The sequence below is a fragment of the Halichoerus grypus genome, chromosome 4, assembly GCF_964656455.1.
Source record: "Halichoerus grypus chromosome 4, mHalGry1.hap1.1, whole genome shotgun sequence".
Classification (NCBI taxonomy): Eukaryota; Metazoa; Chordata; class Mammalia; order Carnivora; family Phocidae; genus Halichoerus; species Halichoerus grypus.
Window position 1 is genome coordinate 183290058 of NC_135715.1, and position 16245 is coordinate 183306302.

The window sequence follows — 16245 nt, forward strand, 5'->3', positions numbered from 1 at the left end:
TCAAAATGAGATTCCTTTCTAACAATGTGTTAAGTTCTAATAGACACTTTGTACGCAGAAAAGGTTACTGAGCACCAAGCATTATATGAAGTGTTCAAGATGCTACCGTGAATAAAATCGAAAGCCCTGCCTTCATGGCATTTATGTTGCATTGATGGAGAGAAACAAACAAACAAACAAAAAAGCAATATATAAAAGTAGAATATGTAAAAGGTTAAGGAAAATAATACTTGAATATTACTCTGATGAAGTGAGTATTTTCACATAGGTTGCTTAGTTTTCTCTGCACACAAGTAATGAGAATTGGGTCAAGAAACATTAATATACAGATTCAGGGTAGTTAAATAATTTGGCCAAAATCACACAGTACATCAAAGAACATCTTACACCCAGGTCTTCCAATCCCATGCCTTGAGATTTTTTTCCATTACACAACACTGTCTACACAGTACCAAAAGTAAATTAAATGTTCCCAAGAGTTGTGTATTGAATATCATGGAAATGAAATATCCAAATGATCTGAAAGATTCAATATGTATCTGAATATTTCAGGGTTCTCCACTCATAGGCTCAAAGAAGCAGGACTCGAAGAGAATAGAATGAAGCAACTGGATAATTAGCAATGAAACACCTGTTATTCCCCTTTTCTATTTTTTTTTTTTTTACTTTCAGAGGAATTCAGAGTCTATTTACCTCCTTGCAGGTGTTTCTATTACTTTGGCCTATTAATACGGGAGTAAAGGAGGCATTATTTTGATGGAAAGGCAATGGAAGAAAGAGAGCAGTACATGTTCTTAAGGGCAGGGATAGTCCACAGAGATCACTGGAATTTGAAATAGTTGGACTGCTTTACAATTGCTAGGAAAGCCTTCTTTGGAGAGTCTTGAAAACAAACACGTCGGCTGCAATATTTTCACGGATTATTTGGATGCCACAGAAGCTCAGTAGTTGTTCTGTTTAGGTTGAATAATTATGATTCTTGAAAGTAAAGTTACCAAGAAAAACAAGGAACCAAAGTTTAAATAATGTTGCTATTCATTAAGCCATATTCACCTGCCTCAGAATGCAAAACCGATGTAGAAGTGCCAGGGGCAAAACAACATGTGAAATTTAGTGAAGCTAATTATGACTGATATGCTTGCAAAAAGTCAGAAATAATGCATCAGAATGGACACCACACTCACAAGTTCATCTCATCCATGACTTTGCACTAAAGCCAAGCAATAGGGAAAATCCAGCAATTATCTAGTGAATTTAATCAGTGCTGATGTCCAGTGTTGATCATCCATTCAAACAACTTCCTATTTATTGTACAAATTGTCCACCAACTGCCTTGTGGAGCAGCGGAATTAGGATTCCAGTCTAGGTTGTGGGACCCCCAGGTCTGAGCTCTTCCACCACTGTCCTGCTAACTAACTTAGAAATAGTCCAGGTTCCTAAACATGATGTCAAAGCAAAAATTGTACCAAGGTTCACCAGGTAAGGAAGACTTTATTCAGGGCTACTGCAAAAGGAGAGAAAGCAGTCTAAATTCAACTCCCTTCAAACAAAGAGTAGGAGAGTTTTTAAGAGCAAAGGTGGTGGTGGTGTTAATTGGTCCTACCAAAGGAAAAGTAAACTTTCTCATATCTTCCCATAGAAGACAATTTTATAACTTAGAACAAAGGTGCCTACAGAAGCTAGGCTCTTTTGCTCCTATAGAAATTGGGAGATCTGGGTGCTATCTCCTATGGTGTTTACATTCCAAAGAGACTGTTTCCAGGTGCTTAACAAAGACATTCTTGGCTCATAAAAACAAAAAACAAAAACAAAACAAAAAACAAAAAAAAACTTTTCAAAGGGGCAGAGAAATCATTTACAAGCACAAGTTTTTAAAGAAAATGCTCTAAGAAAAGAGAAGCCTGGGGCTGGAGTCAGGAATATGATGTCTAAACTTTAGTCAGGATGAGGGAAATGTCCAGTCCATCTTGGTGGATGGGCTGTGGGTGCTTCCATCATCAAGCCCTTGGCTTCCCCTCCATCCTTATTTCTCACCACAGGGAACCATGCACTTTGCTTCAATGCTATCATCACTATACATCTATGGAAATAATTTCTGTAAAAGTGTGTCTTTAAAATCTCCCTCCAGACTGATCTATTGTTTGTTGACTACTACTGGGAATATGTCAGGTGCTGGGAGCCAAGCTGGGAGCATTTAGTTTATTAGGAAAGGGAGCAGAGGAATCAGGTGTTCCCTACCCTCAGCTGCCAGGTAAGGGCTTTAATATAAAAACTTCATCCCTTTGAGGAAGACAGAAATGAGCCAAAATACAGATTAAAGAGGAGTAATTTCAGCTTTAGTTTAGTGTTTTGAATGTATCTGAGAGGTGATGCTGTCAATGGCATTTGTGGGCTTAGAAGCAGGAGCTGTGGAATGTTGTATTAATCATGTCCATCTTCTCTGTGACCAGAACATCCAAATGATCTTTAGTTAGAACTATGTGAACCTTCTCAATTAAATGCTTTGATATATTTATTTGGTTAAGAGTAGACTTTTGTATACCAATCAAGGATACTCTGATGGGACAATGAATATTTTTTAAGTGTACTTTTTCAACATATTCTAAACCTTTGCATATTTGTAAGATAATAAATGTTTGGATCCAGGGTCCTGGACTCAGTGCCCCTTCCCTTACATGGACTTTCCTGATCTTCCATTTGAGATATTAGCATCTATGTTCTCTGCACTCATAGGTAAACTTGGCTCAAGAATTATCAGGTAAAATGTATATTTAATTTATTCACCTTCCTTGATGCCTTTTCATACATTCAATCTAAATTGCTACCTGCACCTTAAAAATAGACCAATACTTGTGAGATATTTTGTAAACACAAAGACTTCTGTAATCTTCACTACCGCAGAGATTCCAGAAGATTGAGTTTTTGAAATACTCAATTGCACCTGTATGACTTCATTAGATAATTTGCTCATCTACAGACAATGTTTGTGAAAATAGAAAAGGTTTTCAGCAGTGCCATACCCTGGAGAAAATCTGGTAAACTTAAAGTCATTGGAACTTATCCCCCCACAGATCAGGTGTCCTAGTTATTCATTAGCCAGTCCCTGCAGTTTCAAGATTGTGTAAGAAAGCAAATGGACTGACCGCTAACAATTAGTCTCCAGTGAAGATCCTTCCCACTTGAATGTTTATCTCTGTGCATTGCATCAACACTTTCGATGGTTGTTTTCTGTTAACGAGTTCAGAGGATGTGGCTTTTATCTAAATCAAATACTAATCAATTGAAAGAAATCTTGCAAAAGATGCAGGGATCAGAAAGGAGAAGAAAATGATACTGGAGAAGTCTTTATCACATGTCAAACCATCTCCAAATGAGCATCTGGTAGAGTGAGATCAGTTAACATTGGAAGAAGAGAAAATCAAAGAGGGTGATGACATGATAGATATTTTCACAAGAGATTGACTTGAGAATCAAAGAATTAAAGGGAACATTAGCAAAATGGATGAGGCTGCTGAATATAGTACTAACACTGTTTATGATATTGTGACCAAAAGTGCCATGTTAACAGACAATTTTGAAGGGAAAATTATGATCTTCCAATCAGCACTTAATCCATTATTTGTTTATTACACCATTCATGTTATTTTTAAAATATTGATAAAATGAACTAATTTTTAGAAATTTTATAATTTTTAAGATAAATTTCCAGTCAACTATATTCATTATCTTTACCATTTAATGACATTTACTCTTCTTTGTAGTAAATTTACTTCATGTGCCCTTTTCCAGGTTCCTGTCATCCTCACATGTTGAAGATGGCATTCAAGTCACTAGGTTTCATTTTCTCCTTTCAAGTAAGCAAGTAAGTCCTCCCTGCTATTTTTTTCTCCCTCTCCCAGTCAATCATACCAGTCACATACAATCCTCAAGGTTAAAACTTGGATTAGATCTCCACATTTTCTGTCTCCCTCTTTATATATGCCCTTATCCATTCTATGGAAAATATCCTAGACCCAGTGGGAAAACTGAGAAAAGTGCCATTATTAATATTTTGTTGATATGCTTTCTCCTTCATGAAGGATGACTGTGCTCTAGAAGGGCTGGTGTGATTAAGTCTGGGATGACAGCTTCTCTGGATAACATGTTCTCTGGATACTGAATCACCTTCTTGGACACTTTTTTTTTTTAAAGATTTTATTTATTTATTTGACAGAGAGACAGAGAGAGAGCACAAGCAGGGGGAGCGGCAGGCAGAGGGAGAGGGAGAAGCAGGCTCTCGCTGAGCAGGGGGAGCCTGATGCGGGACTCGATCCCAGGACGTGAGGCTTGATCCCAGGACCCTGGGATCAGGACCTGAACTGAAGGCAGCCACTTAACAGCCTGAGCCACCCAGGTGCCCCACTGGACACTTTGTTAATAGTGATTCATACGATGAAACTATAGCTAATTTTCTAAATGACAAGGTTCCAATGAAGTCACCACATTTTTTTCACCTTTGCAAGAAAAGAAGGCTAATGGTTTAACAGAATGCCTGGTCAGATCACTGACCTGTTGATAATTAGACAGGTGAAGTGTATTACCTCTTTAATTGTTATTTTGAAGCACTGTTAGTTCATTCAGGAAAAAAAAAAGTAGAAATTAAAAATCTTCAGGTTATATTGAGTGCATGAGTCAGCAATGAGCACATCAGGTGGGGCCAAGATTTCACATAGAAAAAAATGACTTCAACTTGTCCCTTATTTTTTACCTGAATTTTTTTTTTTTTTTGGTTTAAATTACTGAGATATATTTTTTATTTGTCTGCATAAAATAAGTGGAAGTACTGGCTACTGAAACTATAAATGAATGAATAAATCTATTCATAGGCATAATCTATTAAAGTTATTTATTGCATTCTTTCGTTATTATTATGTTAAAAGGTCACATGCAAGGAGGACAGGAACTCAGTCTTACCCTATCCCAGAATCTTGAAGGTGTCAGGAGTGAGTGTCTGCTCAATAACTGTTGCTTGATATCTGACTCTCCAGTCTTCCTCTTCTGTTGACATGCTACCAGAATCACGGTGCAGCATTAGAAGCATCTAATGCAGGGTTTGAGGTCTAATGTCATTGCTTATCTTGAAAATGGTGTGGAATCAAAACAACCTTTGAAAATTCCTTAAAAATTTATAAATTATGGCATGTTGACTTTTGTGAAAAAGTCTCATAACGTTATTTGTGTGTGTATGTACTATATAGAAATGCAGGATATGTATTAAAAATACAAATAAATATAAGCTTACCATGTTTTTAATAATGAGAGAGAGCCAGAGAATGAAAGAAGTAAAAAAAGAAAATGAGCATGTAGCATTGAATTTGCATGGGTTAAATGTGCTTACGGTATGCCATGATATCACTAAATAGCAGCAGCTCTGTGGGACTGTGCAATGGGCAAGGAAGGATATCAGGATATCAGGATGAGTGTGATTCCCCTTTCACACTCCATGTCCTCAGGAGGAGAGAGCGACAGGCCACAGTATTCATTGTTATTATCTGGAGCTGGTGCATAGGGCCTGCTTCCTGACTGCTTCAACAACTGGCCAAGGTGAGTGTCATATCTCCCTTTCTCCAATCCCATCCTCATATCACTGCATGTTAGCAATGAGGATCTTTGGAAGTCCAGAGCAAAAAGAGAATTCTGTGAGATCAGGCACAATGCACTAGGTTTTACTGCAGTTTCAAACAACTCCAAAATCCCGGAGAATTAAAATCACGAAGGTCTATGTCCTGCTCGTATTACATATCTGTCATGGATTGGCTGAGAGCTCTGCTTCAAGTTGTGGTCACTCTAAAACTCAGGCTGGTGAAGCAGCCACCACGTGAAATCTGTTATTCACCATCATAAATGCCCTCTTTAACACTTCCACTTGGAAAAGACACATGTCCCTTCTACACACTTTGCATTGGCCCAAGCAAGTAATATGGCCATAGCTTGTACCAAAAAGATGAGCAACTGAAATCCTACCCAATGCTTAGGAACACAGCTAGAAATACTTGCTGAAGAGCATTAATGACCATTGCAACAAAGAGATGTGCCAAAGAGTGAATTCTGTAAGGTCTCCAGGTCCACTCTGAACTGGTCTTATGTTCTTTTTTTTTTTTTTTAAGATTTATTTACTTATCTGAAGGAGAGAGCATGAGCATGGGGAGGGGCAGAGGGAGAGGGAGAGACAGAATCCCAAACAGACTCCCTGCTAAGCATGGAGCGCGACATGGGGTCTATCACACCCTGAGACCATGACTTGAGCCAAAACCAAGAGTCAGACGCTTAAGTGACTGAGCCACCAGGTGCCCCCTGGTCTTATGTTCTTAAATAAACTTCAGGAACCGGGTCATTATGTCAGCTTAGCTACACTGAATGACTCACATATAGCAGTGGAGAAACAAATCATCCTGTCACTTTTCCCCTTTATTTAAGAAAAAGGAGGAGAGAAAGAGAGAGAGAGAGGGAGAGAGAGAGGGAGAGAGAGAGAGAAAGGGTACTCCTGGTAGAATCTCAAGTGCCATTTCAGAGCCAACATGATAAATTTTTTAGTTAAATTAATGCTTGTGGTGGCCCCCAAAGATGTCCATTTTTAAATCCCCAGAACCTGTGCATATGTTGTTATATGGCAAAGCAGAATCAAGTTTCAAGATGGAATTATCTGACCTTGATGTAGGGAGATTATCCTGGATAATCTGGAAGGATCCAATGTAATCACCAGAATTTTTAAAAGTGCAAAAGGGAGGCAGAAGAAGAGGTCAGAAGTCAGAAGCATGTGATGTAAGAACTCAAGCCACCATTGCTGGCTTTGAAGACATAGGAAAGGTGTCATCAAGCAAATGCTACAAGCAGCCTGTGAAAGTTGGAAAAAGCAAGAAAACAGATTCCTCTATAAGGCTTCCAGAAAAGAATGCAGACCTCCCAACGCCTTGATTTTATTCCAGTGAGACCCATGGCAGACTTCCAATGTAGAGAATTATAAGATAATAAATTTGTGATCTAAGCCACTAATTTGGTGACAATTTGTTAAAGCAAAATAGAAAACTAATATAACACCTTTATTTTTTTTTAAACTAACTTGTACTTCTAAAACCATGGCTACTCTAAGAAGTTCTGTTAACTATTTCAATAATTTGGCCGTACGATACATATTTTAAATTAAAGGAATAAAAAGAAGCACACTGGTCTGCATATTATTTTTTTAGAGAGAAATTCTCTCAAACCATAGGTCCAAATATGTCACCTCTTCTATTTCATGCAGAGTGTGGCTTGATATGCAGGTAAGTTTTCAGTGCCTGGATTCTTAGACCTCTTTGGGAACAGACACAAGCTTTGTTTCATTTATGTGCTTGACTCTATTGGTTGTCATGTTCTGGGTTTCCACTGCATTCCTGTTGTGTCAAAATCTCTTACAGCATCCACCTATCTTCACAGTTGTTTTTGAGTTAGACACCATAGTTTGAGAAAAATTGAATCAAAAGACATTTAGCAAAAAAAAAAAAAATGCATGTTGAAATTATATACTATGGTCATTGAGGGCAAGAACCATTTCTTACTCACCATTATATATGCTTCAGTAACTTTCTTAGGAGTTCAAAAATGAAACCATGTGGCATGAATAAATGTCTTGGAGGCCTCCAGGGTAGGAATGTACATGTATTAGGAAACAGAATAGGACAGTGATGTAGTTTGACAACATTTGAACACTGGAATTTGAAAAGCAGTGTTCAAATTCTGACTCTGTCACTCACTAGTTGAATCATCTTGTGCAAGTCATTTAACTTTTCTAAGCCTAAATTTCTTCATCTTTAAAATGGGAATAAAATAATTGCTCTGACTTCCAGTTCCCACTCCAGGAAACTCTATTACCCTATATAAGATATCAGGCTTTTAATAAAAAGTTATAAGTCATGTTAAAAGGCAGGAGAAAAAAAAAAAACTTTCAAGGGACAAAGCAACCAACAGCACCAGACTTGACTGTGTCACTGATGTTCAAACTATCTGGCAAAGAATTCAAAATAATGATAATTAGTTTAATGGCTCTGATGGAAAAGGTACACTGCATGCAAGCTGACATGGGTAACTTTTGTAGAGAAGTGGAACTATAAGAAAAATCAAATGGATACGTTAGAAATACAAACCACTGTAATAGAATGAAGAATGCCTCTAATAAATTCTTCAGTAGAATCAACTTAGCTGAGGAAAGAGTCAATGAACTTGAAGTTGGCCAATACAAATTACTTAAACTGAAACAAAAGGAGAAAAAATAGAATAAAAAACTAACTAACTAAACAAAACCAGAAGTGAGTATCCAAGAACTATATTCTGATATATGCACAATTGGAATTCTAGAAGGAAAAGAGAGAATGATAACAGGGTAGGAAACATATTAAGAGATCATGGATAAATTTTTTTCAGAATTAATAACAGACACTAAACCAGAGATCCACGAAGCTCAGAGAATACCATGCAGGATAAATACAACACACACACACACACACACACACACATAAACACACACACACATTCCTTGGCATATCACATTTAAATTGTTCTAAATAAAAGATTAAAAAGAAAATGTTGAAGGCAGGCAGGGAAAAAGGACATATAACATAGAAAGGAGCAAAAATAAGAATGTGAAACAGTTTCTTAGCACAAACCATAAAAGCCAAAAGACAATGGAGTGATATCTTTAAAACAGTGAAAGAAAAAATATCTTGACAACCCAGAAAACTACAGTCAAAAAAATATGATTCAAAAAGTAAAGGAAAAACAGACTTTCTCGGGCAAAGAAAAACTGAGAAAATTCATTGCTAGCAGACATCCCTTATAGGAAATGTTAAAGGAAGTTTTTTGGACAGAAGGAATGTAATATTAGACCGAAGCTTGGCTCTACACAGATAAAGTGCCAGAAATGGAATAAATGAGGGTAAAATAAAATTTATTTTTTCTTATTTCTAATTGCTCTAAGAAATATCTGACTTTGTGAAGCAAACATAGTAGCACTAATTAGTGTTCATAGCATACACAAAAACAAAATATATGACATTAAGACAAAGGATAAGAGAAGAAAATTTGAATATATACCTGTAGGAAACTTACACTGGGGATGAAGTGGTATATTATAATTTGAAGGTAAATACTAAATAATAATAATAATAATATACATAAATTTTTTTTTTAAGATAGATTGATTGATTTTAGAGAAAGAGAGAGAGAACACAGGGAGGGGAGGGATAGAGGGAGAGAGAGAGTCCAAGCAGACTCCATGCTGAACATAGAGCCCAATGTGGGGCTCGATCACATGACCCTGAGATCATGATCTGAGTAGAAATCAAGAGTCTTGTCACTTAACCGACTAAGCCAACCAGGCACCCCTATAAATTCTAAACCATAAGGCAATCACAAATTTTTAAAAACAAATATAAACAATAAATTAATAAGGATAAAATAGAATCATTAAAAAATTCTCAACCTAAAGGAAGGCAGAAAAGAGGAAAAAAGGAACAAATAACAGATAACACAAATAGAAAATAGCAAGTCAGTTGGTGAATTTTAATCCAGACTTTCTAGAATCATAATAAATGTGAAGAGTCTAAACATACCAATTAAAAGAAAGAGATTGTCAGATGGGATTTTTAAAAAGTAAGATACAGTACCCTATCTATAAGAAACAACTTTGAATATGAAGACTTAGGTTAGGAGAAAAAGGATGGAAAAATGTAGGCCAAGAGGAAGCTGGAGTAGCTACGCCAGTGTCAGTTAAAGAGTGCTTCGTGTGTGAGTTATGTGGGCTATTCACCAGCACTGATTTTAAAAATCTATCACAAAACAGTTGAATTTAGAGGAGTTTATTAGGTATGATAAGCAGCAACAGCTAAAGGTTCACTGCTCCTTGTACTTCATACACGCTATCTCAAATCTTACAAAGTTTGCCCCAATGTGGGCAAACTGTTAAGTAGTAAAACCAGGATATTAATCACTGTGCTCTGTGAATAAGAATAAGATTTTATTGTACCTTCTGTGAGCATTATGCTGCTCTCCATATGGGGAGACATTAAAAACAATCCAACCCATTCTCTAAGCTGGGCTTTCTTTTGGATGGGTGGAGTGTTGCTTCAGTTCTTTTAAATGCCTTAACTTCATCTGTCTCTTGCAGGAGAATGAGATATTCATCTGTCTCATGCCCAACTGAAAGTCACTGCTACAATAAAGTCCGCAGCAGTATAGTTTAGAAGTTAAAGGGACCTAGAAGAGCAGAATATTCAGGGTATATGTCATGACATCTAGAAGAAGATAGAGGAGTCACAGGTCAAGCAACATGCCGAGGCAGACACAGCCATTGCTTTCAGAACAGGACTAAACACCAGGTCTCCCGCCATCAAATACATCACTATTTCTTCTTTCTCACTTTACAAGTCTCTGGAGCTATTAACTCTCACGCACGGAATAAAACCCCATTAAAATGAATAGTACCAGACAAAGGCAACCCCTTGTGAATGAGACAAGCTCTAACAGTTCATTTAAAAACTGATTATTCGCTTTTATTGCTGAGTACTATTCCATGGGATAAATAAACTGTGGTACATCCATACAATGCACTACGACTCAGCAATAATAATTGTTGATACACGCAATGATTTGGATGAATCTTGAAGACATTATCCTGCGTGAAAGAAGCCAGTTTCAAAAATTACATATTGAATGATTCCATTCATATGACAACCTCAAAAATGTAAATCTGGACTGATGAAGAACAAAGGTGTGGTTGGCATGTGGCAGGGGAAGGGTGTTTGAGGTGATGTAACCATTCTTTATTCTGATTGTGGTGGTAGTTACAGGAATCCATATATGTATTAAAATTTATAGAACAGTATAAAAGAAGTCGATTTTAGTATAGAACAATGTAAAAAATAAAACTTAAAACGGAGGCTTGTCACTCCTATTTTTTAAAAAATTGATTGGTATCAGATACATATTTTACTACAGGAACCACATGGCTAAAGATCAGAATGCCTTCAGAGTTTCTGTCTCTTCTCCAGATACCTGTTACCCTACGGGAATATGGATCTCAGAGTCCTTGGTAGAAGGACTAATTTCCAGTTTCTTTCTCTGTAGTAGGAAACAACACCTCTTGGGCCGTGTTTCCTTGTGAATTATGAGTTGGAGAATGTGGTCATGTCAGTGCTGCTTTTGAAGAGAGCATGACTTTCAGGATAGAGAATGGCCTTTGGTTTACACTTAAGGTATTATCTGTATTTGTCCCTGCTCCTCAATCTTTTCTGAGAGTTTCAGATAAAAAGGACACAGAAACATAATGTACTCTTGAATCTTTCCTTTCATATGAATTTGAAAACAGATAACCTTTCAATAAAAAACTTGTTGACAGAAGACCATAGTCTAGTTTACAGTATTAGGTTGTTTGCTCCGTTAAAAGAAAGGAAATCCAGTTGGTTTTTTTCCCCCTAGAACTAGCATTCTTCGAGGAAAAACCTTGAGATTTTGGTGGGCTTTAGTGAAATGCTGCTAGGTTAACCTTAGGTTTGGTTAAAATAAACTCACGGGAAATCTATATCAAAATACCTTATTTTTTCAAAAGTTCATCTTTGATAATTTTCTCATTCAAAGTGTCATATAAAATCATTACTGAAATAGAATCCAGTAAGCAAAACAAAACAAAAATAACAAAACAATACAGTATTAAAAAATGCAAGTAATTTAGGAAATGAGATGGCCCCTTTCTTAAACTTCAAATTCAACCTTAGATATGGTCAAGGTGACAAATTATTTCTGTTTACAAAAATGATTTTTTCAATGTTTGTTGGCTTTAAAAGATGATCTTGCTTTTAGGCTGCCTCCATGTGTTCTAATGATATCAGTGTTTGCCCAAACTGTGCACCAAAATCTCTTTTTCCTCTATTTGAAAGAAAGCATGGATTTTCAATCCATACAAGAAAGAAAACCTCACCTAAAGCCAGAAGAACTCTGTGGATGACCCAGCTCTGCTACATACTATTGTGTGGCTTTCTAAATCTAATTATTTTCCTCATTTAATTTCCTTTTGCTTCAAATTTTTCAACTAAGAGGAGATAATTATATCGGTCATATTAACTCACCAGGATATGACGATCAAACAATTTAATATATAGGCTAATGCTTCATGAAATATAAACCTTATTTTATATACACTAGTTACCAATATAAGTGAGACTTTCCTTCTATCAGGGCAGCTACTGTATTATAGTGCAATGAACTACAGCCAAGGAACACGGTGGGTGAGAGTCCTTGGATAGTCTTTTATTTTCATAATATCTAGTTGTGTGACCTTAGCAAATCAAATAAACTTTTTATAAAATAGATAATGAAAGAATTGAAAAAAATTTTCCCCTTTTTTTATGTTTTTTTTTCCCTTGAACTAGACTACTAGTCGGGACACACTTGGCTTCTGGATCTATAAAACAACTAACATGGGAACACTTCATCTTCCCATAGCTCAGCCCCATGATTGGGGACACCTTCCAGCTTTGACAACCAGTGACTGAAAGAACTCTGTAATGTAATCCACATAGCTTATCGTACATTTAGAAATGAAAATATTAATATTAACAACTAATAGGAGCTTTCACAGAAGTAATGTAATATAGTATAACAACTCGAAGTATAAACAATTCCTTTTTAAAAAAAACATGCTTCAAACAATTTTGAGATCAGTCGTCCCAGAACATTACTCAAATAAAATTTCATTTATATCCTTGATTCACTGAAAATTTTAAGAAACTGTAAAAGCCAACACACAAAAAATTCTATAATTAACTCAGTGTATTACTAAATCATTTTGTTTTTCCTACCCAAGTGTTAAACAGAATGTCTTCAATTGCTTTATAATTCTTAAGGGAAACAGTGATTTATAATCATCCACTTAATTATATTAATACTGAAAACATTTCAGATTTAGACAGCACAAATATTGACAACAACTTGATTTTTCCTGATCATTGTCATTTTCTTGAAAAAACTTGTGAAGAGTTTCCTGTCATCAATTCTTTAAATTCAAAGTTCTGTGGACAAGTGGTATGACTAATATAATATTTCCACACACTGTTTGATAATTCTAGTTTACTTTTTGCATATCAGTTCCTATGGTTTCCAATTAAATATTATGTTTCTTTGAAAGAGAGGATCAAATTAGCTATTCTATTAGAGTTAACTGAATATGTTTCATATGAGTAAAGATGTTAATAAAATACCTGAATTACTACACTGATTCGTGGAAATGTTATGTGTCTTGGTGAATAAACAATACTATTTAAATTTAAATTCAAAATTTAATTTGTGGCAGCTGATATTAAAGCTATATTAATATTTTTATAGGATGCTACAAGACACAGAGAAATTATCATCGCAGTTGCTTGGCTCTTTATAAACCCTTTTTACAGTAATGCAATAGAAATAATTTTAAGGAATTATTGGCATAATGAATTTTAATATTTTAGAAAATGTCCCAGCTTTTGAATAGGAATATAGTCCTGATTCAGGCACAGCATTATTGATCTGCAAACCTGTGTGTAAGACAAGGGATCTCTTTTCAAAAGTGTCTCTATGGGAATGCTGGAATCACAGTTTACCATTTCAATTCTAAAGATCTTAAACAGTAGAATAGAGGGTGTAGAAAGTGAAGCCCCAGTGGGCTTTCTTTCAAAGTGCCCCACACTTTTACCTAAAATTCTGTGGCAATTTTTTTTTAAGTTTTAAAACAAAAACAAAAACAAAACAAAACAAAAACTTCTTGCTGTTCTTATTGTCCTTTTCATGCATTAGGGCAGAGTGGAAAGACTTCCTGGTAGCTTGACCATGTTTGGCCCCAGGGTTAGAGATTTTGCACTGGAGAGCAGCTTGAGGCCAGGCATAGAAACCACCATGGACCTTTTCAGAGCCCTTTGCTACCCTGACAGACAAGGGATGCTTGAAGCGGAAATTGCCCGTGGAGCTAGGAAAGCTCTATTTCATTACAGAATATAAATACTTCATGTCTCTAGATGGCAGCCTTCAACGCGCTTGAAGAGCAGTTTCGTCCTCCTCTGCCACCCCCACTCCACTCTCAGCCCCATCTTGGCTACTTGGCAATATAGTATCAGCTACATGTGTGCCCTAGCCTGTGGATGTGGGGTTTTGCCGCTCTCCAAGAACGCGAGCTGAAAAATGTCTATTCCTGTGCCTGACGATCTCGGCGGGAAGCCGCCTAGATGTGTGCTTGGGAAAAAGGGGAAGGAAGGGATGACAGGATGAGCCACAGGAAGCCCCTCACCCAGGAGAGGTGGGGCTGTGCGGGCAGCAGTGAGACCCCCCGCACCCCGCGGTCTGCAGCATCCCCTGTTCTCTGTGCGGACCCTCTGCCACCCTGCACAAAGAGCGCAAAAGCCACCTGCCCAGCTGAGGGAACACAACCGGTGCTACAACCTCAATTTACCCCTAAACGTTTTATGGGGGTTGAAATATAAAAATTTCAGTTTCTCAAATTGGCAAAGGACTGAATGTGAAGGAGCGCGGAACAGGGGCGAAGGGAGAGAAGGAGACGCAAACCAGGGAAACACGCTGCTCGCACCTGGCTGAGTTGAAGGTGGCGTCCCTGACCTACCCCGTGTGGGGACCCCAGGCTGGGACGGAGGCAGGGGACGCGCTCGGCCAGCGCAGACTGGTCTCGGATGTGGGGGCGCTTGAGGCGGGTGGGACTGGAGCGGCCCGGGTCTCGCTGTCCCGGGTCTCGATGGGGCGCAGCCTAGGTGTCGTCGGGGATTAGGGGCAATTCCGCCGCCCCCCACCCCCCGCCCTCTTCCCCAACCACTTGACACCCTGGCAACAGCGGACACTCGCTCAGATCGGAATGGACGGGGATGGGGGTACTTTGCCCTAGTCCTGCTCCCTCCTCTTCTCATCCCTACCTTGAAGCCCATCTCCCCACAAGGCGCGAAACCCGTGCAGGCTGCGTCCACGGGAAGTCCGGCTCCTGGCTCCCGCCGAGGAGAACAGACCCCATCCCCGGACCCAGAGGCGAGCCCGAGCTGTCCCTCCACCCTGAGCCGCCCTGGCGCGCAGGCCGCACCCAGCTCCGCGCCCTGTGGGGCAGTGGACTGGGGGCACCGTCCCCCGGGCGCCCCTCACACAGCCGGGGCCAGACCCTGCCAAGCGCAGACCCTGGCGCCCCCGGGGCAAGTTCGGGAGCCACCCGAGGCGCACGGCGGAGTTTGAGGGCCACTGGGTGGGGCAAAGGGGAGAGCAGGTCTTACCTTGGTACGGAGAGCAGGGATCCATCCATTGTCGATGGGCGCGCAGAGAAGAGAGGCGGAAAGCGCGGGCGAAGGACGGAAGTCTGCGGCGCGAGGAGCTGGTTCCCGGAGCGCACGGACGGGCGCGCGCGGGGACAGAGGCGCGCAGGCTGGGACAGCTGTCGAGACACGCTCCGCCCCGGCCGGGAAGCGCGGCGCGCCGCGACCGCGGGAAGGTCCCCTCCCGGTCGCCCCTCTGATCTGGCTAGAGCGCTGAGCCAAAGCGGCAGCCCTTTGTCCTGCTCCAGCCCTTCTCCACCGAAGCCCCGGGCAAGGTTGCTGGAGGCTCCCTCTGAGCTTTCCCTGCCTCTCCTGGAGCCCAGCAGAGGTGACCCCGACAGAATTTCTCTCTCCCCGCCCCGCCGTCGCGTCTCCTCCCCTCTACCTCTTGGGTACAGCAGGTCTCAGCCCTGAAGTTGTTCACCCACTTTCCCACATTTGCACTCTACTGGCAATACCCATATTCCCCACTGGTCGTGCAGCAGTCCTTTGGCTGCTTCTCTAGATTTGAGGTTATTTTTGTTATCTTCTGCAATGTAATGGCTGATAACTCAGAGCAATGCAATGCTCTCCTTGATCCCCCAACTATTTTCCTTTTACGTAGACTCTCTTTCCTGTTTTTGGTTCTCATAATTCATCTAACTCATTTTGCTTAATTGTGACTCACTTACTCCTTGCCTGTTAGAAGCTTGTGTGCACATAGAGATCTCAAAACCCATGACAGTGGCCATCCATCAGAGTCCAGCACCCAGGACCTGAGAGGAAGGCTGTCACAAAAATTCCTATGTGCCTGCTTCAGTATCTCCTTGAGCAAAAATGACATTTGTTTTAAGAAGAAAGACGTTGGTAGTAGCAAATGACTGTTAAGAGGGTACTATTGACTCTGATCCTTTTTCATTAC

The 16245-nt window shown here is 39.3% G+C and overlaps 1 protein-coding gene across 7 annotated transcripts in view; it reads right to left on the reverse strand.

Annotated features, from left to right (window-relative positions):
* SPHKAP (SPHK1 interactor, AKAP domain containing) overlaps positions 1-15773 on the reverse strand; it is a 160968-nt gene extending 145195 nt beyond the window's left edge. For 4 of the 7 annotated variants that reach the window (XM_078071416.1, XM_078071412.1, XM_078071414.1 and 1 more), the window contains exon 1: positions 15306-15773. In XM_078071416.1, the coding sequence (XP_077927542.1) occupies positions 15306-15330 (25 nt within the window). In that variant the 5' untranslated portion in view covers positions 15331-15773. The remainder of the gene's footprint in view (positions 1-15305) is intronic. The other 3 variants (XM_078071413.1, XM_078071417.1, XM_078071415.1) reach the window with 1 other exon arrangement.
* Between the last annotated feature and the right edge of the window lie 472 nt (positions 15774-16245).